Raw genomic sequence first — 27,803 nt, forward strand, 5'->3', positions numbered from 1 at the left:
AATTTTGTGGACGAAATATATTTGTTAATTTCCTACTTTGCACCTTTGAATATCAGTATATATAAATGGATATAATGTTTTGATTTCTTAACTGTTATATATATATGATTCTTTAATCTCTTTTTATTAAATATAAATTAAAGTGATTAGTGGTGTTGCAAATTCATGTGTACTGTACTAAAAAAACTCTGCAAGCATTAATCACACATTGTATTGTGAACTAAAACGATATCATGAAATGTAAGATAGTATTAATAGTCAATGCTTTGTAATGTGAACCAAAAATTTGTTATCACAATTAAGTCTTCTATATAAAATTCGTTTTTTTTTTAGATACACTAATGCAAAATATCTTCGAAGAATTTTAAATCGCGATCTTTCAAATTATTGAAAAAATACATTTAAACTGCAATTATAAATGAAACTCGTAATTCAAACTTGTAAAAAATTCTTAATTTATTTTTCCTAACATCTATAGTACCTCAGAAATACAATATATTCTTCTTTGCTAATAAAATAAAAACAAATTCTTTTCTTTCCGTGAAAGAATAAGTATAGCGGTGCCGAAATTGCATTATGTTTAAAATACAGATTTTTCTTTCCGTGTTTTTTTGTATATATATTACAAGTGTTATGTAAAGTGTCATAAAATTTATTTAGTAACAATTTTAATAACGCAATTTCTAGAAATTACTATCTACAAAAAGGTATAAACGAATTTTTCATACATTTTTCCTTTTGAAGCCAAATTCTTGAAAAGGAACGCGAAAAACGATTTTTTCTGATGTTTGCAAATACCATCGGTAATTGAGCAACATTTTCCACTGTTACTACACTGTTCTTCGAACAGCAAACTCATTATGTATCATATTACTTTGTACAGGTGAAAGTTTAACATTGCAAATTTAAACATATAATAGTGTTGCAAGCCTTTAACATCAATGTAATTTTTACTTATATATTGATAGACCCTCTAATTTCATATCTTATATAAATTCGTACTTTATATGAAAGTAATTTTCGTTTATAAGCAATTTACATTATAGGGTTATTATACAGCATGATTGATTCAAATAATTATAACACTCTTGCCTCATTGCTATATATTCTGTACACAAAGTAAAATGACGTTGCTTCATCAGAAAAATATGATCAAGTATAACTTGATTATATGATTTTATAGTTGAATAAATAAAGCTTTTTTCACATGGAGTTAAAAATGTAATAAGATGTTAGAGAGACTGACGAACTCGAGGCTGAGCCCACTCTACAAAATCATCTATCAATACAGGCCAGGCTCCCTCTTCATCATAATTACTCATATCAGGATTAATCATAAGCGCAAAATCTAATAGTAAATTCCATGTATCTTTTGGGATTGACCTCTTATGGTGCTCCTAGAAAATATTAACCATTTTTATGTTGTAGTTATTAATAATTTTGGTTGTTTCATTCATGCTTTCATAGAAACTAATTAATAACTATATGATGTAAGTGCCTAATTTATATTATGTCTAACCTGTAGAAATTGACACCATAATGGCAGGAACTTGAATTTGTCATCTAGTACAATGTTCCAATAGGTAATAGCCATATCAAGGTCTAAACCTTTTTGTCCTGGATTTTTTGCATAATTAAATGTAAAGTGATAAAAATCTTTAAATTTCTGGGGATCTCTTAATTCATTTTCTAAACTACTTAAACGTGCTTTTAATTTATCTATATTGTCCACACTAAAAGAAAAATTTCAAATTGCATTACATGATTAATAAAGTCTTTATATTATTCAATTAAAAATAAGATAAAGGCATATTTTAAATTACCCTAAATCCATCATCCCATTCATAAATTCATCTTTAGTAAATTCACATTGTGTTTCTGCTCGAAATTTCCATGCAATGATTAATACTATTTTGCTCTCGGGACTTAAACCCAAGTCATCCAAAAATTTCATTATTCCATCTGCGGTAATCTTGTCTGGTTCGTTTGGATCTGTTTAAATTATCAAATAAATTGTATTATAAACATTAGAGAAACATTAATCAAGCTTCAAACATCAAAATTGTACATTCGTGTATTGGGTTACCTTGATATCGACTAAACAATATTTCTAATTTCTTTTTGTCCACTGAAATTCTTGGTTCTTTAAAATAAGCCTCAGGATTTTGAAAATAATTATCGCTCGCCAGGTCTAATTTCCAATCGTTCTGTGATAAACAATATATCGCTGTTTGTTCTCCGGTGTGTGTAAATGTAATAAATTTTTTTACTTTGTCTCTTTGCGAAAACTTTAACTTATGCTGTAATAGAAGTCGAAAATATCATTTGATTACAATAAATTATTGCTATTAACATGATAAAGGAACAAAAACATAGCTCATTAATCATTACATAAAATTCCACACCATTCTCAATAGAAAATTTCAGCATACGTGTTTATGTATAAAAGTTCGAATTTGAAAGCATTAACAACACTGTCGTCGACTTGAACGAATGCTTATAAACAAACAAGATTTCGTTACGTGTGCAACAACTACAATACTTTGCATAAGATCCCATTGAAAGAATACCTTACAAGTTAGAAACTTGCAAATGTTAAAGCAATTCCTTACAGACAAGCGAGAAGAATCTCACACGTTATTTTTCAATGTCGTTACCTAGAAGGTATGCTATGGAATTTATTGGTATTTTGTGCAAAAGAGAACATAAACGTTAAATCCCGATAGGTTATTTCAATACTTTTGTTACGTTGTCGTTAATATTTCAATCGATTAAAGCGTTCGTTGTTTACATCAAAACGTGAACAACATTTCTTTAGCATGATAACTAAAGTCATCAAGAGCTCACCATTTTAGCTAATTTTAGGCCCCCGAAAGCCAAAATATTATTTCCTTTGCACTGCACTTGACATGAACATGCGCATGTTCTGCAAAAGCTCCGAGAAATGCAAATACACTAACTAGACTACAAGCAATGCCACCAGACGTTGCTAAAGAGAAGCAATTTCGAGGACAATACCGCGGGTTATTTAAAAGATTTACATGTAATTTTCTAAGCTACGTATTTAACCTTGAGATCTCGAGTGAAATTTGATTTGCCGTCGGATGGCATTGATATAGGAATGTCATAAGAAAACGACAACGTTGAAGTTATTACGAAACAAGAGAACAGTTATTATTATAAAAGTCTATAGTATATGACACATAATGAACAATTTATTATGTAAAATATAATTTTTGAAATAGCGGGAATCCTTTAGACTGCGTCTGTCTTTCTCTTGTATACTTTCTTTAAAATCATTTAAAGCATTTTTAATTAGCCGCTGTTTGCACTCTTTTAGTTCTTCTGCAGTTGGTACGTGGCGTCCCAAAGTTTGTCTCAGGACTAATCTGCTAATGAGTTACTAGATCCTCTAGGTTGAGGATTATTAGTATAAAGTAGACCGAAGCGCCATTCGCGGACCCTACATTTTGATAGGAGTTCTCCATCCTTGTTATTTTTCATGCCGTGTCCCTCGATTGTACCATCGTCCATGGTTTTGTCCAGTTTTGTCGCAATTCGTAGTTGTGGTTGTTCTCTTTATTTTTAGGTTAGCTGTTTAAGCGTAAAACTTTATTCCGTGTTGTTTTATTGAGAACTCCGAACAATGACGTCTTGTTTGGAAAGTTTACGATACTCGACATGTGTATGGTTCGAAATAGGCGATAAACGAAATGTATTAGTGTCTATGTTGGCCGGAACATTGGTAAACACTGTAGTTTACATTGCTTTCAATGTGACACTGACATATTACATGACGACCTAATTTTTAAAAATCTAATCGTAGATGTAATTAATGCCGATTTGCGTAACTTGTTTCCAATAAAATCAGTTTAATCCGGTTGTTACTTATTTGCACTTCTTTATAGTTGCAAATAATATAGTATGATTTTGATTACAATTTACCTACCTTCATAATTTGAATTTAGGTGGATTTAATGATGTACATAATAATGCGGAAACGGCAAATATACAAAGAAATTATTTATTTTCAGTTTTCCGTTGGATGGTGGTTGATGATTGATGCTCATGCTAAGTATCCTAGCGAAATGTTAAATCAGTATCATGTGTGTGGAGTATTTGGAACTATTTCTCTTGTTATGTAAATTAATATTCCTATTGTAGTAATATTTTGGTATATATTAACTTATATATTATTTGATAATGATTGACTTTTTATTTTAGGGTAAATTCGGTTTCAAATGCACAGATAAGAGGTGATGTATTTAGTGGTGAACTATTAGGATCTAGAGGTGCAAGAGGATGGTTATTTCTTGGATTTGTAATGGGATTTTCTGAAGTAATTGCAGCTTGTTGGATTTTGTTTGTAGATTTTGTAGCTGCAGGTCTGTATATTTTTTATAGTTAAATATTAGCAAGTATTAAATATTGTTAATTTTGTTTTTTTTTTTTAGAACCAAAACATTATTGGCCTGGCGTAGGACTATTTTTACAGAATACATTCATCTTTTTAGCCTCGCTTACATATAAATTTGGCCGAGTCGAAGAGCTATGAAAGCAATCGATATTTGTACATTCTAAATGTTTTTTCCTTTTTGCACAAAATCTCCTGGTTCTATTAGGCTTTAAATCAAAGCACTTGAAACCAAGGAGTGAACAATTATAAACATCGCAGTATGTGTCAACTGAATTGGTTCATAGGAAGATGAAGCAACTTTATTGTTTTTATTTACATTTTATTTATAGATGGGTACTTGTTGAAATGCTTACTTATCCATAGTAAATCATTTTGAATTCATATAATCACTGTGTACAATAAAACATAAGTATCATATTCTTCGATTATAAGTAGTCAACATAATAAATCATAGTTTTTTGTTTTGTGATAATCTTTTTATTATAAAGCATATAAGAAATAGTTGAATTAAAAATTTTCGTTTTAATAAATACGTAAGTACATAGTGTTTGTTACAATAATGTACTAATAACATATTCAATAAATTTTGCATTTATTTGTATGACTGTTTGACTGAAAGTAATGTATTCCAATTTTCAAAATAAATTGTAATTGCTTTTACTTGTGAACTTGTTTTTTTATTTATCAAATGCGTATCCTTCCTGGCGAAAGTCCTGATTTTTACGTTTGCATCGGATGTATTAATTCTCTATAATTCAGTGCAACTCTAATGAGATTCAATTTTGTGTGTTCAAAGTTTGTGTACATATCTCATTATCGATGTTTTGTCCATGGCCTATTACATAATTTTGTCGAAATCCAAAAATAATTCAGGTTATATGGTGTTTAAGAAATTTTAATACGTTTAGGTAAATAAAATAGAATATACAATTTTTTTATCGGAATTAGTGATCGTTTAAATTTGAAGGATTTACTTTTTAAAGTAGGGATGAAATGACTCTTCATTGGTTCTGATTTGCCAACGCGGACCAATATGAGTGTTTTCTTCCATCTTATTTTACCAATCACCTTGTGCCACACAAACACATGGTTCTTGTTCAGTTTGACGAACATTATTAGGAGTTCGTTGTGTGTTTTCTTACTTTAATAAAGGATTGAAACTAATGTGTATTCATGCCTAATAGTTTAAAAGCAGTTGTTCGTGTATCGTTCGCTTCAGTTGTTTAGGACAGTCGCAAAATGTAAGTAACGTTCGAAAGTATTTAACACCGTCATTTAAAATTTTTACTCAGATATCCGGCTTCCATAACCAAGTTTGACAAGTCATAGAAATCCTCGTGCTATCAAAAGATTATTCGCTGTGTCTACGAGTGGTTTTCGTGAATGAAAATTATTTTCTAAACAGAATTTTTGCGTATCATCCAATAATTATTAATTTGTATTTGTCAAATTTTCTGTTCACTTTACTGTTCAGTTTGAAAATTTGTTCAAATAGCACACAACAAAGTACTAAATACGATATTTTCGTTTCCATAAGGAATTTTATATTTATGTTCGCCACTCCTAGGATATTCTTCTTTAAATCGTAATAATCCGGAAATGCTATTGGAATCTTTCTTCATACAGCATTTACACGAAATTGCTGAAAAATACTGTTAGTTTTCTTAATTATTGTGCTACAAATGTTTCATTAATTGATAATACTTGGGTTTAAATTAAAAAAGTAGAAAGTATTGTATAAAATATATATTTTTAAATCTATTATGCAGAAATTATTATATACATCTATTTATTTTTAATTATAGATGAAGCTGAGTGAATTAAAAATGTCCATTATTTGGTTACTAGTGATTACTATTACTACTTTTATTGGTAGTAGCAATGGTGTTGCTGTTATGAGTATCGACATTGGCAGCGAGTCAATGAAAGTTGCCATTGTTTCGGTAAGTGAAAATTATATAACGATCTATTTCATTAATAATAATAAATATTTGTTTATGCAGCTTGGTGTTCCTATGGAAATTGCTCTTAACAAGGAGTCAAAGAGGAAAACACCTGCTATCATTGCATTTCGAAATGGGGAGAGAAGTTTTGGAGAAGATGCTCAAGTTGTAGCAATCAGATCACCGCAAAATAGTTTTTCTTACATATTAGATCTTCTAGGAAAATCCATAAATAATCCTATGGTACAACTCTACATGAAAAGATTTCCCTATTACGATATAATTTCTGATGATGAAAGGAACACAATTGCATTTAGACTGGACAAAAATACTACGTATACACCAGAAGAATTAATTGCACAAATTTTGCACAAGGGAAAAGAATTTGCAGAAAATTCAGCTGGTCAAAAGATCACTGAAGCAGTGATAACTGTTCCAGGATATTTTAATCAAATTGAAAGAAGATCACTTATGCAAGCAGCAGATCTAGCTGGAATTAAAGTTCTACAACTTATTAACGATTATACTGCCATTGCATTGAATTATGGAATTTTTCGAAGTAAAGAAATAAATGACACTGCCCATTACGTGATGTTCTATGACATGGGAGCCAGTAGTACAACTGCAACTGTTGTCAGTTATCAGAATGTGAAAACAAAGGAGAAGGGATTTGTTGAAACCAATCCACACGTCACTGTTCTAGGTGTGGGTTATGATCGTACTTTGGGAGGGCTAGAAGTGCAACTTAGATTGCAGCATCACTTGGCAAAAGAATTTGATGCTTTAAATAAAACATCAACTTCTGTATTTACTAACCCACGAGCAATGGCAAAACTTTTTAAAGAAGCTGGGCGTGTTAAAAATGTTCTGAGTGCAAATACCGATCATTATGCTCAAATTGAGGGACTGGTAGATGAACATGATTTCAAAGTGCAAGTTTCCAGAGAAAAGGTAGAACAACTTTGTTCAGATTTATTTGAGCGAGTTGCTGATCCCGTTAAGATTGCTTTAAAAACATCAGGTATTAAGAAAGAATTGAAATTTTACTTAAATTTACGCGTAAATATTGTTTCTATATGATCATTCTAAATTGATTATATAAATCTTTTAGGTTTAACATTAGATGTTATATCTCAAGTAGTATTGGTAGGAGCAGGAACCAGAATGCCAAAGATACAGGAACATTTAAGTCAGTATTTAACAGTTGAACTCTCCAAAAATATCAACATGGATGAGGCAGCTGCATTAGGAGCAGTGTATAAAGCTGCAGAGCTTAGTAAAGGTTTCAAAGTAAAGAAGTTCGTTACCAAAGATGCAGTACTATTTCCCATACAAATCACTTTCGACAGAATTGTCGATAATAAAGTAAAACTAGTAAGCTTTTGTTTTTATATTCTGTGTTACTGAATAATCTTTGCAGATACAGGTCAACATTTTTACAAAAAATATGTTATATTGTAGATTAAAAAGTCATTGTTTAGCAAAATGAATCCTTACCCACAAAAAAAGATCATCACATTTAATAAATATGCAGAAAATTTCCAATTCCATATTAATTATGCTGAACTGGACTATTTACCTGCTAATGAAGTTGCGTAAGTATTTGATACAGTTATTGTTTGCTACATAATATTTGTATTTATTAACATTGGATTTCTACTATTTTAGTGCTATTGGTAACTTAAATATATCCACTATAACTTTAACTGGAGTAGCCGAAGCTCTGGACAAACACACTAAAGATGGAGCAGAAAGCAAGGGCATTAAAGCACATTTTGCTATGGATGAGAGTGGTATACTTAATTTGGTGAATGTAGAACTGGTATCAGAAAAGTCAAGCCCAACACCTGACGAAGAAGAGGGTACTTTCTCAATACTTGGCTCAACTATTAGTAAACTTTTTGCAGGTTTGTGCTGAATGCTTTGCAAAAAATGATACATTGTTTGACTAATTTGGGTTTTATTAAACAATAATTTCTTGTTTTTTATGATAAATTTTATTAGTATGTTCTGCAGATGGTTAATCAAGAAAACATGCTACTGTATTGAAACATGCAGTAGCTTGGAAATTATGAATAAACTTGTAGAATCGATTTTTTGCAAGCATTTATAAATAAAATATCAAATATAATAATGCAGAAACAAATTAAATTACACTTTTAAAAAAAAGTGAATTACTCCTTTTTTTATATGACATTTTGTTTACTTTTTCTCTCATTGTTTTTTATGAAAATTTACATTATGCAATTTTTTAATTTCAGGTTCCGAAGATAAAGATAAAGAAGCGAAAGTCGTCGAAAATTTGAAGGAAGATGTAAAACCAGTTCATGAGGAATCGGAGTACCCTGAAATGCAAAAAGAAGCAGATGATAAGACTAAGAAAAAAAATGAAAGTACAGTCACCGAGGATAAAGTGGCAAATAAAACTGAGAAAACGGAGAAAGAAAAAAAAGCTACGATTGTAACGATTAAAGAACCTATTAAAGCCATTGAAGACAAATTAGGACCACAGATCCTTTCTGGAGATAAACTTACCGTTTCTCGCGAAAAGTAAGTAAATAAAAGTAATTACATAATTGTTTTGTATGTATAGGAAGTACACCGTTTACATTCTAATGAGAATATTACATGACAATTATAGATTACATCAGTTAGATGTATATGATTTCGAGAAAATGAAACGTGAAACAGCTTTAAACAATTTAGAAACATTTATTATTGACGCTCAACAAAGATTAGAATCTGAAGAATATGCTGCTGCAGCTACTGCTCAAGAAGCAGAAAATATATTAAAAGCGTGTTCTGAAATTTCTGATTGGTTGTACGAAGATGGATTTACCGCAACTGCAGAAGTATACGAACAAAAATTATCAGAACTTCATAAAATGACCAAGGATATGTATGAACGTGTCTATGAACACAGAGAACGCCCAGAAGTATTGAAAGGCATGACATCCGCATTGAATGCAAGTAAAACACTTTTGAACAATATGCGTAATTTGAGTTTAACAGGCGATAATTACATTCAAGTAAAGCTTGATCAATTAGAGAAAGTAATCAAGGAAACTCAGGTAAATTATTGTCTTTACGTTTAAAAGCAATTTATTTAATTTTTGTCTTTTTTATTTAACGATCGCATAATGTTTAATTACTTTAATTTATAGGAATATTATGACAACGTTGTGAAATCTTTCGCTGGGACGTCTTTGCACGATCCTGTGAAATATAAAGTTCGGGACATTGCAAATACAATGGCTGTGCTCGATAGAGAAGTGAAGTATGTTATAAACAAATTAAAAGTTTGGACACCAAATCAAGAGGCTACTACGAATCAGACAGAGAGCACAAACGAAAACGCAACAGAGACAAAAGAAGGACCGGAATCAGAGACTATTCCTAAATCAGCTAGTGATTCTGAAACTGTGAAACTTCCGGAAGAAAGTACAGCCGATGAATCAAGTACACACACACAAAAGCCAGTAGAGTTGAATACCTCGGAAGATTCGATTGTAATACCAGAAAATAACGAAGATCGATCGAGTCACAAAAGTACTCAAGAGGAAGAGGCACACCAAGAACTTTAAAAAAAAGTTTACGTAAAAACGTGTGACTTTTGTTATTGATCGATCCCGTTTCGGTTAATAAGTTAGGCAATTTATTATGTTGTAAGATAGGTTTATAAATGTATTTATAAACCTAAATCAAATTCAAGAAATTGTGTTATCGTGGTTGAATTATTTCGCGAATGTGAATACTGAAGTGTTATCGTATTTAATTGCACATGATTATAAGAATAATTCGTTCGTTCATCATACCAGAAAGTAATAGAACTAGTATCTCGCAGCATTTCGAATACAAAAGTAAAACCGATCATGTATTGTTTATAAAAGATTTGTGCTTTAAGTGCCAAGTAGTTACAGGCTTCAAAGTTCTATCTATATCAAGACAGGCCTGCACATTCTATAAATGTATTTGCTGGACCAGAAATTGCTGATGATTGACAAGTATGCTTAAATCCTGTTGCAGTTGATCTCCATCTGTCATTTTCTGCTGTAACTTCACGTACTCAAAGTTGTTTCTTAGGGACAATGACTGGCGTCAGACATTGTAAGAAGACCAGTTGGCCAGGTCTGATATACATTAATATGAAAATTGCTGAACAATTTTGAAAATAATTGTATAACACACGGTACTACATTTTATAGTCGAATAAATTCCTTATTCGCGTGACGTCGTTATTTACAAGTGATAAAACATTCTACTTGGCCGGACCTCGTCTATTACAAATATAATATTTAATTGTGATACTTCTTGATACTATAGTCTTAGACGTATTCTATGCTATAGCTTAAACAATGATTTTTTACAGATATCTACATCGAGCATAATAATTACACACAACATATATGTCAGTGTTTGTATCATGAGGAGATTAAGATTTTATTCATTTTTTTTTTACATTTCTAATTAATTAATCTTTGCTAAAAAAATGCCTAACTTCGATGCGCTCTATGCATACCCCATTGTGTCATAGATTTAATTTATTTTATGATACAATGGTCATGTATTGAATTTAATGACGAAACACATAGTCTGTAAAGATTTGCACAGAGCAAGGTAAACCAATGTCTGGTAATGTAATTTATTTAAAAAGATTTGCAATTTGCTCGCAAACAATTGCTTCTACTTAAGCATTCGATATGAATTAAATCTAATCATTCCAACGAATACAGATGTAATTTAAAACCTTTCATTATGTTATTTATTATTTTGGGTGAATAAAACAGTGTGTAAGATCTTGATAAAACTAACAAAAATCAATGCAATTTTTAATTTGTACATTTCATGTTAAACTTTATGTTTACAAGAAAAACATGTGTAATTTATTTTATAAACATGTCTTCCTGCAATTAGAACAGCTTTAGGCTGATGAAATAAATTAATTTATAATTGCATATTTATTTTAACATACTATTTAAGACAGCATTAATATTATTATTTATGTATGTTTCATATACGTATTACGAAGAAAATAGACATTTGTATATTTATATACATTATCACTGGGATGTTTTACTTTCATATGGTTTATGTATTTGATAAATAAGTTGTTTTAATATTAGTTGAATGAGACAAATTGAAATTTGAAATTGAAGATAAATTTTATATAGATTTTTTGTATACCTTTGATTTAATGAAAATTAATTATACATTACTTTTACTTTCAATTTTTTTCAATGCATTATTTAGAATTTTGATATTTCGGTTTATACGAATTTCAGGATATCTCCAAATGATCACTGTGTAAATAAATTATTTACAATGATTGCAATAAATTTAAAGAACATATTTTATATTCGTATAAATTATTAATATCTTTAAAATTGAATATATACGATGCATATTCAGTTATGTATGTACATATTTTGAATTTTTCAAAGTAATTCTATATCGTGCAACCAGATAGCTCTGGTGTCGTAGTTAAGTCAAGGGGATGAGTAAAACATCATACATTTTGTAAACAAATACAAAACCATTTATTTCACCGAAACTTCCGCATTATTTTATTTAATTTTTAAATGTACGAAAATAATACGTACTACGATTGCTAATGTGTGAATCAGAACTTACTTTCTGACTTCAAGTAAATCAAATCAGTTACATAGATAGCAGATCATATTTTAAACGTATCATCAATGATTTTGTTTTATAATATTCACGTTTAATTTACAGTGACATTTGTTATAAATCATGTTTCTGTGTCAAGCTTTTCGAACACTGTTGAAGAGAGTTGGTCCTGTTATGGTAAACTTCATTTTAATTAAGAAATATTGCAATCTTATATGATAAAATTAATATAAAACAAATATTATATTTGGAAAAACTGTTTAGAATTTAATTCACGTTAATAAATGTATGTAAAGCATTATTTATAAAATTAATATTATTTTTATTTTACAGTATGCTACAAGTTTTGTGTTTAACAATCACTCTGAAAGTAAGAAACCTATGGCTGATGATAAATTAAATCTTGAACCTCCTGATATTAAAAAATTAACTATTGAATATATGATAGAACAATCCACGATAGATTCTATAAATAATGCAAGTCAAACATTAACTATTACATATATGGCAGTAATGAGAACAAGTACCGAGTATAAGTAAGATTTGTATGTTGCTAGAAATAACAGTTATATTCCCAATAACGGTTAAAACTATTTTTCAGAAATTTGTTAGGTTTATTGATTTCTCTCTTGAGGGATTCTTTGGAATTTAATTGTACCGATGAACATTGGGACTCGATAATTGAAATAAGATCGCAAGTACAGAGTAAAAAGGAAAAATTAAATGTAAGACAAAATAAAAATAAATTTATATCAATGTACTACATTTATAAAAAATATTTAAAAATATACTTTTTCTACCAGAAATTAACAGGTTACATTCAATATGTACAAAATCTGGCAGTAGCAGTTTCAGATCTATGTTATTTATCAGGAATGGACAATTTGTCATTCAGTCTTTCTCAACATCTCGACGATGTATTAAAACGTATAAAAACAGAAGTTGATCTTATTGCAATACTCGAAGAAGAATATTGTGATATACAAGAACAATGCATTAGAAATTGTGAGTACATTATAATCATTAGATTTAAAGCAAATTAAATTTTATAGATGATCTGGTTTGTGATAACCTTTTGTTCTGTTTTAACATTTCAGCAAATAAAACAAATAGTAATGAATCCTCTGATTAATGTGAACAGACGTATCTGTGTGTTCATTGTTTGAAAGATATTTATATCTGTTTATATAATAAATATTTGATATCGAAAATAGAGTATCTTCTCATTTTATTATTTCTATCTTTAATGAACTTATTTGCATTAAATAAACTTTCAAAGCATGAAAGTAACAAATGGGCTATAGAGCGTAACAAAATAAAGGACTGGTTGACGTATAGCTAATTTAAAAGACAGCAAGTGCTCAAGCATCAAGATGTATTGTTACAATGTGTCTACCAGGTATCATTGCCAAACCAAGAGTTCTTGCTTCTGTATGATCCTCGGATAGAAATTCTGAACACGATCCCAAAATCACATTAGCATCACGATCGGTACATAAAAATGCACCCACTAATACTCGACCATCTGTCATTTTTATGCGTAAATTTCGATTCAGCCATCCACGCAATTTTTGCCTTGCAGGGGAGTCCTTTGTACTAACTGCCTATCACAATTGCAGAAATAAGTTTAGACTAATCATATAACTATATCAACATTATTAATAAATACAACAAAAATACTTGACATTCATTAAAATATACATGATTCGGTTAAAAAACCAACAAATTTACAAAGAAAATATTTTTGTTTAAATCCATATTTTGTAATTACTAATCTCACAGCTATATCGATTTCTATTAATATAACAGATGTTTTCTTTGCAATTATAGTTTTGTATAAAAATTGAAAAGTAAGAATTAATTGATATAACACGACACGTCAAAGCAAAAGCTATTACTTGATTAAATATAACTGGACATGGTTAAGAGGTTATATATCTTGTCAATGAAAGTGTACATAACCTTTCGGATAAAATATTCATCGAAGATTACGATACAGAATTATAAACAAGCCTGACCTTATTGCAATCGTGCAAAATACTCAATTATAAAATTACCTCTCCATTTTCATGGACGCAATCGTCGTTCATTACGTTGGATACATTGTGTCCTTCTTTCATGTCTACTATTAAACAGTCAAATATGTAGCGAATATAAGTAATCAATACGATTTGCCAATTAACAGACTTGACAAAATTACTTTTTAAATAAATAATTTTCGAATCGTTTCTCGTGCCACTCTTATGTTTCCGCTGATTCTATCGGAATGCATTTACAACTAAACTTTCTCGGAAGATAATTTTCTTAGTAGAACCAAAACACTCGCGAAGGATGAAGAAAGTGTTGATTTGTAAATACTAAACATTTAAAAAATCAGTGTCGATCAGGATTTCGAACTGTTTTCATCGGTAACAATTTATTTAGAATTATACAATAATTTACAATGTCATGGGATAATAATTTCATAAAAGGTACACATAAAGGGACGATAGCATTGCGAATAAAGCATGAAAACATAAACGAAGTACAGAACGCATATTGCATCTTGTGGAAATTAGTATTACACGAACTGAAGTACCGACTTGGCGGAAAATCAGTGGTTTTTAGCGCTCTCTGTGTTCGAGAATTGTGACTCCGTGAAATAGATTCAATCCAATATGAGGTCGGTACATAATTTTTTTGTTTAATTTACAATGATATTTAAACAAAAATAAACATGCACAAAACTTTCAGTGACTGATGGTTGTTAGCCTTCATTTTAATCGTAAATGACGAAGCAAGAAACATTGAGACATGAATGTAAAATCGAGGAAGGATCATCTGAGACTGAATACTTTGAACTTGTACGACGTTTCAAAATAGTTCAAAATAGGTGATCCAAAATGAAGGTGATCCTGATATCTCGGAGCCATCTCCACCCAGAAAAAAAGTAATTACCGCCACCTTTATCCCCCTTGAAACTGATTATTTTTTGTCTGAACAGTTTCTCAATACGACTTTAAATTTCATAGATAATCGGATCGGTTACCTTATAAGAATCACCCTGTATATCTATCAAGAAAACCGAGGATTTAATTTTGATTGATATCCGACATATTACTCTATCCCAAAAATCGCTTACCAACTCCTGCAAAGTAGCGGTAATTTCATTGTTTTCATTTCAATTCTGTTTTAATTGTTATAAATGTTTTTATCACGTTACAGATAATGGATAATCTACACTAATATTATAAAGAGGAAAAATTGATTGTATGTAGCGAGTATCCTCTGGAACTACCGAACCGATTCTTAACATTTTTTAAGGAATAGGAAGTTACGATATCCTTGAGTAACATAACATATCCACAAAGAGACACAATGGCGAAAGTTCGGTGTCCTTGTGCTTGATATCCTTATTGTTTAAAAAAATATATATATATCCACAAACGTATGGACCATCGATAGAATTCTTGCGGCGAACGAACGCAATTATTATAATTTCGTAATATTTACCCGCAAAACACGCTTCTGAATTTTCTCCCGCGATAATCCAGTGGAGGTCAGTGATAAATAAGAACCCCAGCGAATCGCTCAATTACACGCGAGGGTCGGGACAATTTCGTAACGTTCATGCCTATTATATTTATCTTTGTCGCGATTAAAGCAATAATAAACCGCAACTGGTGGTCATCGTAATCGCGTTGCGCTAATGAAAATGAAAATTCCTATGGACAGATCTTGCAAACAAGGCGATCGATTGAAATTCGAAGAAATAATTGTTTATGTTTAGTTTACTTCTGGGTTTTATTTTTGTTCGTATCGTCTTTTTTTATCAGAGTCCAATTTTTGACATGATAAATGCGGCGTTGGTTAAGTCGTAACGTAATTTTAAACTTTTCTTAGACGACATTTTCTCTACTTTTTCCCTCATTGTTTTCTATGAAAATTTATATTATATAATTTTTTAATTTCAGGTTCTAAATATAAAGATAAAGAAGCGAAAACATAAAAGCCAGTTCACGTGGAATTGGAATACTCTGAAGTAGAAAAAGAAGCAGGAAATGTACTTTTCGTAAAAGATGATCTATCTATAGGGATAGGGTTAGTGGATCTACCGACTCGCGTGTTTTGATCCAGCAAGCGACGATCAGAGAAGTTTGAGAATCACTTCTCCAGTCATCGCGCAACAGGGTTAAGGAGAAGTTCTCCGTACTATTCCTAGATCTGGTAACCTTGACCCGAGGCAATCGAGTGTTGTATGGAAAAATTTGGTTCTAAATTATCGTCATTGTTTTGTACAAATCACCTTTGTTTCGCGTCGCATCGAGTATTTGAAGCAATTCTAAATATTCGTAACGTTGCGATTACGTGCTTGCACAATTATTCTGTTATGTCGCGCTGTGGTCGCTTGTTTGTAATCAAGTTTCGTCAGTAGTACGACGAGATAACGCGCTAGCTAAGCGTCTTTGCGAGTCTTGTGCAAGCCAGCGCGTTATTGTACGGCGTTTCTGGAACGTTGCGAGGAAAGCATCTGTTTTGGAGCAGAAATGGAACGAAGAGAGAACGGTTACCAAGTGTTTTCATACAGTTCGCGAAAGTATTGGAACGCTCGCATCTGTAACCGTTAACAAGCTGTTCTCCTATTAATAATAAACGCACTTTCCTCTCTGCAGGACGGGAGATAAAATCATTAACTGTTGCTCATCGACCGGCACTCGGGCGTAAATAGGGATCCGTTACCACGCTGAAACGCGTTAATTACACGTTTCTGTTTAGTTTATTCGACATCCGTTCGATAATAATACCGAGAGTAAACAAATTTAAATTCGACAGATGCCACGATCTCAGCGAAGCCGTGCTTTCAGCGAGTGGTTGCGACGCGTCGTTCCAATTGGTTCTCCGTTGAATACCATTGAAAGTTCCCAGGACCAGTTTTCTATTCTTTTTTCTCCCTCTCCGGCCCCCCCCCCCCCCGCCCACCTGACTGTATAAAGTTTCAATTAGGAAAGTTCGGTGACGTTGAAAATCTGTCCCGTGGAGTAGCGCCCTGCCGAAATTTGTTTACGACCGAAGGGCCGTAGTTCTTTGTAGACGATCAGCGAAATTATGCATCACTCGTTGCATCGCAAAGTACCCACCGATTCACAAGGGAGGACCCTCGCGAAAACTGAATTTACAGTTTGTTCGACCACGCCACTTGCGCGTTTCGTCGTCGTGAGCCGTAATTTGCAAGTCGGTGGCCGTGGATTTTCTCTTCTTCGATGAATCTCCGAAAAAGCGTTACGGAAATTTCAATGTTTAATTTTGTGAAAATTAAATGGTTCACACGGAATCGAAGAAAAGACGGTTCAGGTACTTCCTTCAGGACCAAACTTGTGTCCAATGCAACAGCAAAGTAATAGTAAGACTTCTGGCCATGTTAGATTAGCGAAAAGCAGAGTTCTAGAGATTATACCGTGTTTTATTATCCAATTAACTGCTTTGTCGTAGGAAAGCAGCGTTGGTGAGAGAATGCACCTAATCCTTCGCACGGTAATCGTGTATCGATTTCCGCAATGAGTCGTTCTTGTTGATCTTTGTACGTGTCGATTGGCTCGAAGATAACGAACAAAGAAGCGGAGTAATTTGTGATCTCATCGAAGCATTTACTTTCTCCGTATAGTCACGATTATTTGAAGTGATTACAAACGGTCTCTTTTTAAAATGTTGGAATACTTTAAACTATCGAATACCTTGGTGTACCGAATATCAATATACATATAGTATTATATACATAGTATTCAACCGGACTACTCGATGAAATTTACTGATAGATAATTGATCCGCTAGTCAACAAACGAGGAGACCAACGTACGATAATAGTCGGTGTTAGTGGTCAATGATTAACGAGCATGGATCGTTTTCGTAGTCTATTTACGCACGAGTACTTTTGCTTTCTATTAAATCGGATTATTTACAGCCCGGATTCAGATAACAACGTTAACCGTAATCGCTGATTTAAACAATTTTCAATCGTGCATTTGTCGGGTGGAAAGCTTCTGGAATTAGCCTGATAAAATTTTGTCGCGATATCTGTAGGTGCGCGGTTTCTTCGACGAGACGTTACGCGGTTCATTAAATTTCGGTTGTTTCACGATTGTACACGGGGCAGTAGGATCCAGCCCGAAATTCGCGTTCTCGTGAATTGATACACGCTGTCGTCGGGATGTAAATCGCGGATCGTAATCGATATTCGGGTACATTTTAGACGTTCAGCAACAACAGTTTGGTTTTATGAGAAGCCTATCATCTTCTTATCATTCCTTTCATATCGTTCAATTAACGCGATTCTCGTGGCGGTGCTTCCAAACCACCAGTGTATTTCATTCCTCGTCGTGAAAGGCGAGACGGGATTGGATCCTAATAGAATCATGGTGGTTCGTTGAGATTAATTCGCTTGAATTTGCAAGTTCGGACTAGAAAATATTTCCAAAGGTGTCTCGAAGCGTGTCTCGACTGTGAAAATTAAATGCTCGTCGAGGATTCGAGGGTAGTTTTTACGTAATAACGTACGATCTAATCGACGGATCGACTTCTACGGGAGAGTGCTGTTTACCAGAGAGAAAGCCTGAAGCAAACTTCCCGCTTATTAGTCGAGCAAGGTGTACGGGTTTCACGAGGACATTGAGAGCGAGTGCTCCAATTAAGGAACTGGCGCGTCGATACCCCGAAGCCGTCTCACGTGAAAAGAACAATCGTCCAAAGTTTTTATTTCATAATCGAAAATTGAACGACTTTTTCGTCGAAAATCGATATATCTTAACTTTTAACCGTCGTCATTTTGTCACGAATTAATTTTTCAAAAATCCCACCCGATAAAGACTAAATAAACTAATATGCTATCAAAAAGTTAATTAGCTCCGAGTAGTAGTGGTTACCGCGAAATGCTTCCTTAAAAGAGCCTTCGGGATCATCGAATGTATCTATCAAAATTTTCACTATTTCTCTATGAAAAAATTACTCGAGCCTCGTCGAAATATGCCTACCGCGATAGACAAACCTTTGTAAAATAAAACTCGAAAGTTTCTCTTAAACAAAATTCTCAAATGTGTGTTTTGAATTCTCCTAGATAGACACAACTCCTTGAATCCTCCAGAGGTCTCAATGACAAGGATTCTGAATGCTCGATTAAAAATCGAATAGACGAGGTATAATAATCGTATGCATTTTAAAGAAAAAAAATGTTCTCGAAGCACACGCGGCCGACGAATTAGCACGGCTCACGAGACGGCGAGGGGCGCGGCGACGACGTTATTGCCGCATGAAACAAATAACAGTGCACGGACAGCCGGTGGCAATTGGAGCATTTAGTTCGTAATGGGTTATCATCGTGCGCCCCTACCTCTCAGCGACTTTCCGGCCGTCTCGAACTCCGTGAGGATTGGAGGGAGCCGGAGTATGAGCTTGAAATGATTGGTCAGTTCGTGTGCGTACGTAATTTTTTCAGTGGCGCCGAGTTTCCGTATAAAACAGCCGGCAATTCGAAGTTGCAACAGACCGAACGAAGAGTTTCGTTGAATTCACGACGACCACGGTACGCTCTACCACGCGCGGTTAACGAGTTCTTTTCCATTCTTTTCGTACGAGTTCCGCCTTAGTGCGACACTTACGACCGGTTCGATCGGGCCAATTAACGTATCGATTAGGCTGACTGAACAATGCCTTTCGAGGAACACGATGCTGTTAACAGCAACAACCATTACCAGCCGCTCAAGCGACCCACGGATAATGAATTCCTTCACACCACCGTCAAGCATCTACGGCACAGCACGTAAGTTCAATTGCCGCCAACTCGAAACTCACTCGCGATACTGCTGGCTACGAATCAGAGTCGGTCAGCTTCGTGTATTATTTTTCTGGTAATCCATAGATGGTAAATTCATAGATTTGTCAATAATTTTGTTTGTCTATATTCATGAAAATGGTCTATACCCAACATTGATTCCGGAGGGTAGTATGTCCGTGCGTAGAATAGGTCTTATGTTTCCTCTAGAATAAGAGTATGAATGAAAATGATACATACGGATTATATAATTATGTTTCGTAGCATGACTCGGACTCGATGACGTCGGAAAGCATTGAGACGGAATGACAATATTTATCTAGAACTATCGTTATCGAAGAAATAAATCTTGTTGAGAAAACCATCGTCGCGATTTTGCGTTATTTTGGTATAATTGCTGTTTCAACAACGAACTTTCACCAGAACAGGACCGAACAGTGTTCGATGAAATTCATCGAAACGGCTATTCATTCGCAGTTGATCGCTTTCCTGCGGACCCGTTAACGTCGAAAGAGTTTGGCGTTACTTGCATACTGGCCACTTGAAACAAGCGTTACCGAACTCTCGGGTAATAAACAACACGGAAATGATAACCGGATACATATTACGCACTCTCCGGAGTGTTCATGAAATTTCCAAACGCAACTAATTATCCGAGTCTTCTCTGGCTCTCCTTTGTACTTCATTTTCGTGCGTTATTCCCGCGTTTCTGTATCGAGTTGCCTGGCTAACTGCGAAAGTTAATGGTCTACTATCGAGTTATCACGCGTGTAACGATATTCACGACCCACAAGTTTCGTCCAAGTCGAATGGAAGTACTCGGAACTTTTCGAATTCTCGATCATTGCGAATACTGTATTATCGAAGCATCGTTAAGAAAGTCAAAGCAGACAAAAGCGAATTAATTATAATGATTAATTATTTGATAAAACTCTGTTGGTCCCCAGAGAAAATGCGTGAATGAAATAAAAGCAGGATAACGAAACGATGTGTATAAACACGACCACTGGACAATAACAAACGCTAACGTCTCTGTGACCCAACAACGATAGGGGGAGAAAGAAGCGACATGACCGCCGGTTTATCATCGCCTGTCGACCAATTTCTTTGCTGTTTCGTAATCCATTATATCACTACATCATTATCACCAACGACGCTCCGGGAGTTGATTCGAGGCGACAAATGCATCGATTTGTCGCCAAGACGAGCGCGATATTTTATCGCCCTTTGTTGTCATCAAAGTGAACTAGAAGGTCGTTTCAATCCTACGAGAAGACTATATTAATCGTTGAATTCGATCGACGCGGATTTCTCGAGAACGACGTACGTGGAGTGCCTTACGAATACATCGAATGATTGGTCTATTAATTGCTACATAACTGGGATTCGCGTTTACGATACTTTGCAGATAATCTTATGTATAACGAAGCAACGTGCCATTATCGATATTATAGGGTTTTCCGGTTAGATCGTTATTTTGAAACACAGTACATCGCGAGGCGTTTTTTTTTTCGCGCGGAGTAATCGTAGCCACGAGATGCTGCGAAAATTGCGGCGTAAATCAAACGCACAGAAGAGTTTCTGATTTAATTACGATTCCCCGCGTTCGCTCTATCGATCGTCTTTTTATGTCGGTGTTACACACCCCATTTCGTTTGCCTGGGATGAATTTTTACCCGATACATTTAATATTTACCGCGCACTTCGCTTCGACTCTGCTCCCCTCCCCCCCCCCCTCCCTCCGCACCTCTCGCCGCCCCTGGTCTACCGTTCGCACTCGAATCGGCGCATAGAAATCCGAGTGACATTAAACTTTTTGCAAGAACGGAGAAACTTTCGCTTCAAACGTGCGGCGCTCGATATTCTCCCGTACCCCGGAGACTTTCTGCCAGGGCTCTTATCCACTTCGCGAAACGCGCGATGAGAAAATGGGACGCATACCTGAAAGCAGTACTTCATTCAGCCGGTCGAATCGAAACGTCGCCGTTTAGTGGCGGAAATTTTCATTTTTTAGTTATACCTAACGAGTACATTTACCATGTTAAAAATGAAAACAGAAATGGACACGTTAGATTAAAAAATCAGTTATTACCATCTTTAACGCTCATTTTTACCTATTCCGTTTTTCGCAAGGTTTTACACAAATCGTTTATATTATTCGTCAACTTATGCAAGTTTCTGAATTAATTTTAGTAAATCGGTATCGCTTATTAAGGCATTACATCAATAATAGAAATCTGATAAGAAATGTCCGAAACCTAGTGCTAAGAATCCACGTTATTCGTTTCTTTTAGGAAAGGTTCACCGCTCTTGTCGCACGAGAGTAAAACGTTAATCGCAAAGGGCGTTTATCGAAATACATTAAAACAAACAATACTAAGACAAAACAAAACGAGACATCTTCCCACGGAATCTTTCTTTCTCCGAGTAAAATTTTGTTCGGAATAAAATGCCACGAAGTTGCGCATCGATCCGATAATAACCTCGCGCGATAGCGCGATCCAGAGTTTTTCGAGGACTTTGGAGCGAAAAGAAGTCGGAGGGAAGTCGTGATGCAGGATATCTTGGACGTGAAGAACGCCTCGACCTTTTCCACGGAAAACGCGAAACGTTTCGAGTGTCTCTTGATGCGCCGTTTCGTATCGGTGAATCGTTGCAGTAACAGCGACACGAAGTGTCACGGAACGATTAAATCCGAAGAAGGGGACGCTCCCAAGCGTTTGGACCGCTGCGTGCATTCGCATTCGAGATTAGAGCCGCCGATATTCTAGCCAGATTCGCGGAGACCGTCATTGAATCCTCGCGATGCCTCGGAGCGATGCGCATTCACGTCGTTATAATAATCGTCGACCTCGCATTTGCCATTCATAACGGAGACCGTACAATCCCGTTTTACGATGGAGCATCCGCGAATGCGGTTGGTCTAATGACGTTTGGCATACCCGCGGCTATATCAAAGCTTCTCCGCGAGACGCTCGCCCGAACCGATTCTCAGACGCGCGTCTGAAAGCGACGCGGTTCGGACTGACTGGATCGGCGACGGGAAAGCATATTCAAACGTACTCGATGGAGTCATTGTTCGACGTCTCTTAGGATACGATTCAGAGATCGTTCTTCTCTCCGACACCTCTCCTTTCCGAGTGTGTTCCAAACGAATCGACAAAGTCGTCCGTGGATCGCGACCTAGGATCGAGAAATTGTCGATGAAATCTGTTTTTTCGGACCGAGCGAAACGGGAACTATCGAAACAATACGATACCGATGGAGGAAATCAATGTGCGGGCATGGAGGGTTCGAGTGAAATATGTATAGAAGCGTAAGTAATTCTCGATTACGTCACACGTAGCATTACGCCCCAGGGTTAGCTTATTCGCTCAGATGCATGGAAACTCCGCGTATGCATCTGTGCGTAGAGCCGGTCTCTGAGCGAGCGAGCAAGCGCATTCTGCATTCGTGCACGCGTGACTGCATACGCGGTAGATGAGTTGCGCCACGGGACGTGCGCGCGTATTTCGATGCATGATTTGTGATACCTCTGAATCCTACGGTTCGGCTTAAATCCGCTATTTGAGTCTGTTAGTAGTTTAACAGGTAACTGCACCGTTTTGTGGCAGTTTCACGGTGGAATTATGTTGACGGGCCGATCGCACAGAACCGCGAGTTCCTGCGTCATTGACGCAATTTATAATTTTAACAAGTTACAAAATTCAATGCTACGACAAATGTTAAATTATCCAATCTTCGACAGTCTCGAGAAAAAATGTTAACTTGGGCGTGTTTTAATCTGGCAGCCGACGTGTTAAAGAAGATATGCGTTCGATCGATCATTTCAACGAGATCGAATCAACCTTCCCTTATCGGAGGAATGTATCAACAATGGCTTTATTCGTTATATATGTCACTTTTTTCAGATACTCGTTCGAGACTCTGCAGGAATCGGCGCAGTACCTTCTAGATCGCGTCAAAATTAGACCAAAAATTGGAATAATATGCGGCTCGGGAATAGGTTCGTGATTTTTGTACTATCAACCGCTTCGGTGGACTGCACGTTTTTTTACGTGATGTAATAGTTGGTGTGGGGGCTTGGCGCTTATTGTCCGAGTGAATGTTTTGTCTATTTTCGAATAGGATCAAATGAGCAAAGCGAGTTGTGTCCAGGTTCTCTAGCGGACGCCCTCGAGGACAAGCAGTTCTTCCCTTACGAGGAAATCCCACATTTCCCTACATCCACTGTCAAGGGTCATACGGGTCAGATGGTCTTTGGCTATCTCCAGGGTACGCCGATCATGTGTATGCAGGGGAGGTTTCATTATTACGAAGGCTATCCTCTCTGGAAGGTACGCACGCAGCGATTGCGAACTTCTTTTTTAAATATACCAGCGAAAACGAAGTATAAATATCCTTATCGCATGGACGTAAGGTAAGATTTATCTATATTTCTGTCTTTAATCATATCATAATCTTATTATCAATGAAAACTGATCGCATCGTCTTTCGTTAACACTAAATCTACCGATGCGACGTTTTATTTGTACCTACTTTTATCGCGATCAGACAAATAGTTAGTTTCAACCCTTTAACCTATAAGAAGCAAGGAATTTTATATCCGATTATGCTATTCACGATCCTATAGTAAATCGTATGTAAGAACTATATACAAAAGTTTGTAAACGGTCATTTGATCTGTCACGATAGGTTTAGTGTTAATTTATACTTCATGGGTAAGATACAAAATTTGCTCAGTCCGTGTATTGAATTTTTATCGAAACACCAAGTTACTTACATATTGTTCTCTCTTTTTCACGTCCAGTGCTCGATGCCGGTAAGAGTTATGAAGCTCGTGGGCGTGACCCATTTGATTGCGACAAACGCGGCAGGAGGTCTAAATCCTACGTACAAGGTTGGCGACATTATGATGGTGAAGGATCACGTGAACATGATGGGTTTTGCGGGGAATAATCCACTCCAAGGACCCAACGATGACAGGTACCTTTCTTCTTGCTCCTGTGTGTTATAAAACAGTTCTCCCTTTACCTCGTCGGCGTCACCCATCGAACGCTCCTCGAGAAAAGATTAACGAAACTTTATTCAATTTATTTGTTCATCCTTCTTCTCAACCTATTTTCTTTCCTTTCGTTTCACCATGCTCATACCATAGAAGCGCAAAGCGATGAAAGCGTTGCTTCGACCAGGTGGAAATTAGCGTAACGTCGAAGCTTCGATAACGTCGAAGCAAGGAACAGAAGGGAGTATTCGAGTGCGACGGATCGAAAGAGGGTAAAAAAAGAAGGAAGGAAAACGAATCGGTCGCGAGATTCACGGGCGTGAACGGCAATGAATTCGAATCCGCTTCCACTCGACAAAGGCTTTCGAGCTCGTTTCCGGAAGGAAAGTCGTCGACGGCGTCCGCTCGCGAATCGCGAAGCTCGACGACGCCGACGTTCCGAGAGAGTTAGCCCCGAAGACAAGGGTGGAACTGCACGGGTTCGTTGGAGCCGCGGAACGAATAAAATAAATCTATTCCATCGGTACAACCCCTTGAATCGGATTGATGAACTATTTACTCGACGGCATAAAGAATCTGATTGACGTATTTACGCAAGAATTTCCCTCCAGCTTTTCGCTTTTTTCTTTTCTTTTCTTTTTTTTTTTTTCGTTCTTCCGTATCTGCTATCCCGTTTCGTTCGTTTTCAGTCGGGCTTTCGTTGACCTTTTATCTGGCAACCCGCAAAAGTTGGCTTCTTGATTGTCCTCGTCCTGTCTCCTCTTTTATCGTTAACAACCCTCGATAATAACACAGTTACGTCTGACGTTTTCCCGGAAGGATTCAGAGTTTCACTTGGACAAAGTTTTCGAGCGTTTTGTTACTCTGTTTTTATACTAGGCGCGTTAGGGTAGAATCCTTCTTGAAAGAAGGATCATTTACGGGAGCCTTTTGGCATGTTGTCTTTCAGATTCGGTCCTAGGTTTCCACCGATGAACAAAGCCTACAATAACACGCTCCTAGACATAGGCCAACAAGTAGCAACGGAGATGGGTATCGACGATATCGTGCATAAAGGCGTGTATACGTGCCTGGGCGGACCGAATTTCGAGACCGTGGCGGAATTGAAGATGTTGAGGATGGTCGGCGTCGACGCTGTCGGTCAGTACGAAAAACTCGTCGTATTGCGAAATATACCATATTATGTACGAAAATATTGTCTGATACAGGGACATTACATCTATGGGACCCTGAATTCGACTTTTTCGCCTAAAGTAAATTCTCCGTAGCTTCTAATCGGTTTTCTACCAATTCTTGTACGAATGAATAAATTCCACGATGTAAAGGATTGAAAAGCCTATGAATAGGCTTATATCTAACTATATTTTAAGGTATGTCCACCGTCCACGAAGTGATCACCGCCAGACACTGCGACTTGACCGTATTCGCCTTCAGCTTGATCACGAATCAATGCATCATGGAGTACGAGGATCACAAGGAAACGAATCACGAGGAGGTGATGGATGTGGGAAAGCTGAGGCAATCGTTGCTCCAGGAGTACGTGTCGCGTATCGTGATACGCCTTCGGGACATGCTGAACTTAGAAACGAAATGATTCGAGCAATTTACCCGTTCGCGTTAAGGAGAACACTTCGCTCGTCGTTCCACGAGACGTTCCTGAAATCGTTCGCATCGCACGGCTGGCTACATCCACCCATTCCCAATGAGGGAACGACGTGGATGAACGTGCACGCGATTCCTGAAGGAACGTTGCCGCAATGACAACGGTAGATCCATCCGACGAATCGCGGGATCCACGAAAGGCGAACGTCTGGAAATTCGAGGAGATGGACGACAAAATTCTTGATCAGCGTTCGCCGATTCGCATCAGCGATAGTTGATTAATTCCCTTCCTTCGCATGGTACCTTCGTCCGTCGTTTATATTGTTTCGTTATCCATTAATTACGTGCAACTGCTGTTAGTATTATTGTAACTACGATTGTTGTAATAATTTATACGCTAAAAGGGTTTGAATTGCCCGCAAATAAATCAACGAATAATCAGTACTGAGTAATCGGTAATGAAAATTAACTCGATTACCCGTGAAAAATGACAACTGATCGCGGATCGCGTACGTAGTCGACGATTAACGATTAATCGGACAACTGCGAGTGATTATTACGAAAGTAATCACTGCCCAACTTCGATTCTCACGCACAACTCGAGGATTATCTTCGATTGCGTTCGGATCACCGTGGCGGGGATAGTATTTCATTTAACGCGCGAACGCCGATGCATTTCTCTCGGGAACTTGCGACTTCCATCCTCTGGGATATTTCTCCCCGCGCAGAAAGAGAGAGGGAGGGGGAAGGGTTGGAAAGGCACCCTGTATCGAGCGATGCCATCAGGTCGCGACCATTTGATATACGTCGCCGTGTCTAGGAGTCCTGGTCGCAAAATCGCTACAAACTATGTAGTTCCGACTATCGTCCCTCAATCCTCCTCTATTCCTTGCATCCGTCTTTTGTCGCGAACGATAAGCGAGATCAAATTAAATCGGTATTCAACGGTATCTCGCTCGACGAAGTCTCCATTTATCAACGGAGCATTCAAAGGTCTTTTTAATTATATCAGCCCGTTTCTCGGACCTTTACGTTTCCTTGCATAAGGTAATTTTGCACGCGTACACGAAGAACGTTCTTCGTCCATAGAATATCTCTGGACCAGTTTATCGGTGCTGCTTTCATGAAATTCTAAGATTTATTCCAACAGTTCCTTACCAGCTTTTCATGCAGCTGCTCGAAAGCTTTACATTTTTTATAAAATTCTTTTACGCGAGGAACAGATCATAGCGGAGATGAGCAACATTTCGACGAAAAACAAAACTAACTCATACGCAAACACTCTTCTGGAATTATAGAGATGTTCGAGTTGGATGTCTGACGTGTGCGTGAAACATCTGATCTCAATTGATTCGTTACACGTCCCTAGAGACCTCCTCGGGTTTAAGAAGAGGGAGCGAGCGGTTA

At 36.1% G+C, this 27,803-nt stretch overlaps 6 protein-coding genes across 13 annotated transcripts; 4 read left to right on the top strand and 2 right to left on the bottom strand.

Moving 5' to 3' along the window:
* Positions 1–431: 431 nt before the first annotated feature.
* Positions 432–2,955, bottom strand: LOC128896093 (DCN1-like protein). Its single transcript, XM_054159279.1, has 5 exons — positions 2,848–2,955; positions 2,087–2,300; positions 1,824–1,992; positions 1,520–1,733; positions 432–1,397 (listed from the first exon to the last, which is right to left on the bottom strand). Exons 1-5 carry the CDS (start codon positions 2,848–2,850, stop codon positions 1,233–1,235), a joined length of 765 nt encoding a protein of 254 aa, XP_054015254.1. The 5' UTR covers positions 2,851–2,955; the 3' UTR covers positions 432–1,232.
* A 445-nt stretch (positions 2,956–3,400) lies between these two features.
* LOC128896101 (transmembrane protein 50A) lies at positions 3,401–5,018 on the top strand. The gene is made up of 4 exons (XM_054159296.1): positions 3,401–3,745; positions 4,035–4,141; positions 4,225–4,385; positions 4,455–5,018. Exons 1-4 carry the CDS (start codon positions 3,647–3,649, stop codon positions 4,553–4,555), a joined length of 468 nt encoding a protein of 155 aa, XP_054015271.1. The 5' UTR covers positions 3,401–3,646; the 3' UTR covers positions 4,556–5,018.
* Positions 5,019–5,493: 475 nt separating this feature from the next.
* Positions 5,494–11,420, top strand: LOC128896074 (hypoxia up-regulated protein 1). Of its 2 annotated transcripts, none has more exons than XM_054159233.1 (9): positions 5,494–5,658; positions 6,223–6,360; positions 6,421–7,381; positions 7,472–7,734; positions 7,822–7,955; positions 8,029–8,222; positions 8,622–8,910; positions 9,002–9,431; positions 9,525–11,420. In XM_054159233.1, exons 2-9 carry the CDS (start codon positions 6,223–6,225, stop codon positions 9,942–9,944), a joined length of 2,829 nt encoding a protein of 942 aa, XP_054015208.1. In that variant the 5' UTR covers positions 5,494–5,658; the 3' UTR covers positions 9,945–11,420. The 2 variants fall into 2 exon arrangements, with proteins under 2 accessions (XP_054015208.1, XP_054015207.1); XM_054159232.1 differs by having other exon boundaries at positions 5,495–5,658; positions 8,029–8,267.
* A 118-nt stretch (positions 11,421–11,538) lies between these two features.
* LOC128896098 (uncharacterized) lies at positions 11,539–13,203 on the top strand. Of its 3 annotated transcripts, none has more exons than XM_054159291.1 (5): positions 11,539–12,165; positions 12,322–12,524; positions 12,590–12,713; positions 12,792–12,993; positions 13,086–13,203. In XM_054159291.1, the coding sequence occupies exons 1-5, from the start codon at positions 12,112–12,114 to the stop codon at positions 13,118–13,120; spliced, it is 618 nt and encodes a 205-aa protein (XP_054015266.1). In that variant the 5' UTR covers positions 11,539–12,111; the 3' UTR covers positions 13,121–13,203. The 3 variants fall into 3 exon arrangements, with proteins under 3 accessions (XP_054015266.1, XP_054015263.1, XP_054015264.1); XM_054159288.1 differs by having other exon boundaries at positions 11,539–12,004; positions 12,094–12,165; positions 12,792–13,203; XM_054159289.1 differs by having other exon boundaries at positions 11,539–11,941; positions 12,094–12,165; positions 12,792–13,203.
* A 143-nt stretch (positions 13,204–13,346) lies between these two features.
* LOC128896103 (N-alpha-acetyltransferase 38, NatC auxiliary subunit) lies at positions 13,347–14,455 on the bottom strand. The gene is made up of 2 exons (XM_054159298.1): positions 14,046–14,455; positions 13,347–13,592 (listed from the first exon to the last, which is right to left on the bottom strand). The coding sequence occupies exons 1-2, from the start codon at positions 14,106–14,108 to the stop codon at positions 13,350–13,352; spliced, it is 306 nt and encodes a 101-aa protein (XP_054015273.1). The 5' UTR covers positions 14,109–14,455; the 3' UTR covers positions 13,347–13,349.
* Positions 14,456–19,482: 5,027 nt separating this feature from the next.
* LOC128896089 (purine nucleoside phosphorylase-like) lies at positions 19,483–26,840 on the top strand. Of its 5 annotated transcripts, none has more exons than XM_054159270.1 (6): positions 19,483–19,777; positions 23,701–23,795; positions 23,918–24,126; positions 24,600–24,775; positions 25,744–25,934; positions 26,165–26,840. In XM_054159270.1, exons 1-6 carry the CDS (start codon positions 19,665–19,667, stop codon positions 26,386–26,388), a joined length of 1,008 nt encoding a protein of 335 aa, XP_054015245.1. In that variant the 5' UTR covers positions 19,483–19,664; the 3' UTR covers positions 26,389–26,840. The 5 variants fall into 5 exon arrangements, with proteins under 5 accessions (XP_054015245.1, XP_054015247.1, XP_054015250.1 ...); XM_054159272.1 differs by having other exon boundaries at positions 23,948–24,126; XM_054159271.1 differs by lacking the exon at positions 19,483–19,777 and adding an exon at positions 22,084–23,105.
* The last annotated feature ends 963 nt before the right edge of the window (positions 26,841–27,803 follow it).

Source organism: Hylaeus anthracinus, unplaced genomic scaffold (genome assembly GCF_026225885.1).
Source record: "Hylaeus anthracinus isolate JK02 unplaced genomic scaffold, UHH_iyHylAnth1.0_haploid 5, whole genome shotgun sequence".
Lineage (NCBI taxonomy): Eukaryota > Metazoa > Arthropoda > Insecta > Hymenoptera > Colletidae > Hylaeus > Hylaeus anthracinus.

Coding starts and splice junctions, on each gene's coding strand:
- LOC128896101 (XM_054159296.1), top strand. CDS start 3,647: ATGACGTCTTGTTTGGAAAGTTTACGATACTCGACATGTGTATGGTTC. Junction 3,746..4,034: donor CTATGTTGGCCGGAACATTG/GTAAACACTGTA, acceptor ATTTATTTTCAG/TTTTCCGTTGGATGGTGGTT. Junction 4,142..4,224: donor GGAACTATTTCTCTTGTTAT/GTAAATTAATAT, acceptor TTTTTATTTTAG/GGTAAATTCGGTTTCAAATG.
- LOC128896093 (XM_054159279.1), bottom strand. Junction 1,993..2,086: donor ATTGTTTAGTCGATATCAAG/GTAACCCAATAC, acceptor TAATTTAAACAG/ATCCAAACGAACCAGACAAG. Junction 1,398..1,519: donor TATGGTGTCAATTTCTACAG/GTTAGACATAAT, acceptor AATATTTTCTAG/GAGCACCATAAGAGGTCAAT.
- LOC128896089 (XM_054159270.1), top strand. CDS start 19,665: ATGCCTTTCGAGGAACACGATGCTGTTAACAGCAACAACCATTACCAG. Junction 23,796..23,917: donor AATATGCGGCTCGGGAATAG/GTTCGTGATTTT, acceptor ATTTTCGAATAG/GATCAAATGAGCAAAGCGAG. Junction 24,127..24,599: donor AAGGCTATCCTCTCTGGAAG/GTACGCACGCAG, acceptor TTTCACGTCCAG/TGCTCGATGCCGGTAAGAGT.
- LOC128896098 (XM_054159288.1), top strand. CDS start 12,112: ATGTTTCTGTGTCAAGCTTTTCGAACACTGTTGAAGAGAGTTGGTCCT. Junction 12,166..12,321: donor AGAGAGTTGGTCCTGTTATG/GTAAACTTCATT, acceptor TTTATTTTACAG/TATGCTACAAGTTTTGTGTT. Junction 12,525..12,589: donor AGAACAAGTACCGAGTATAA/GTAAGATTTGTA, acceptor ACTATTTTTCAG/AAATTTGTTAGGTTTATTGA.
- LOC128896074 (XM_054159232.1), top strand. CDS start 6,223: ATGAAGCTGAGTGAATTAAAAATGTCCATTATTTGGTTACTAGTGATT. Junction 7,735..7,821: donor TCGATAATAAAGTAAAACTA/GTAAGCTTTTGT, acceptor GTTATATTGTAG/ATTAAAAAGTCATTGTTTAG. Junction 7,956..8,028: donor TTACCTGCTAATGAAGTTGC/GTAAGTATTTGA, acceptor CTACTATTTTAG/TGCTATTGGTAACTTAAATA.
- LOC128896103 (XM_054159298.1), bottom strand. CDS start 14,108: ATGAAAGAAGGACACAATGTATCCAACGTAATGAACGACGATTGCGTC. Junction 13,593..14,045: donor GCGTCCATGAAAATGGAGAG/GTAATTTTATAA, acceptor CAATTGTGATAG/GCAGTTAGTACAAAGGACTC.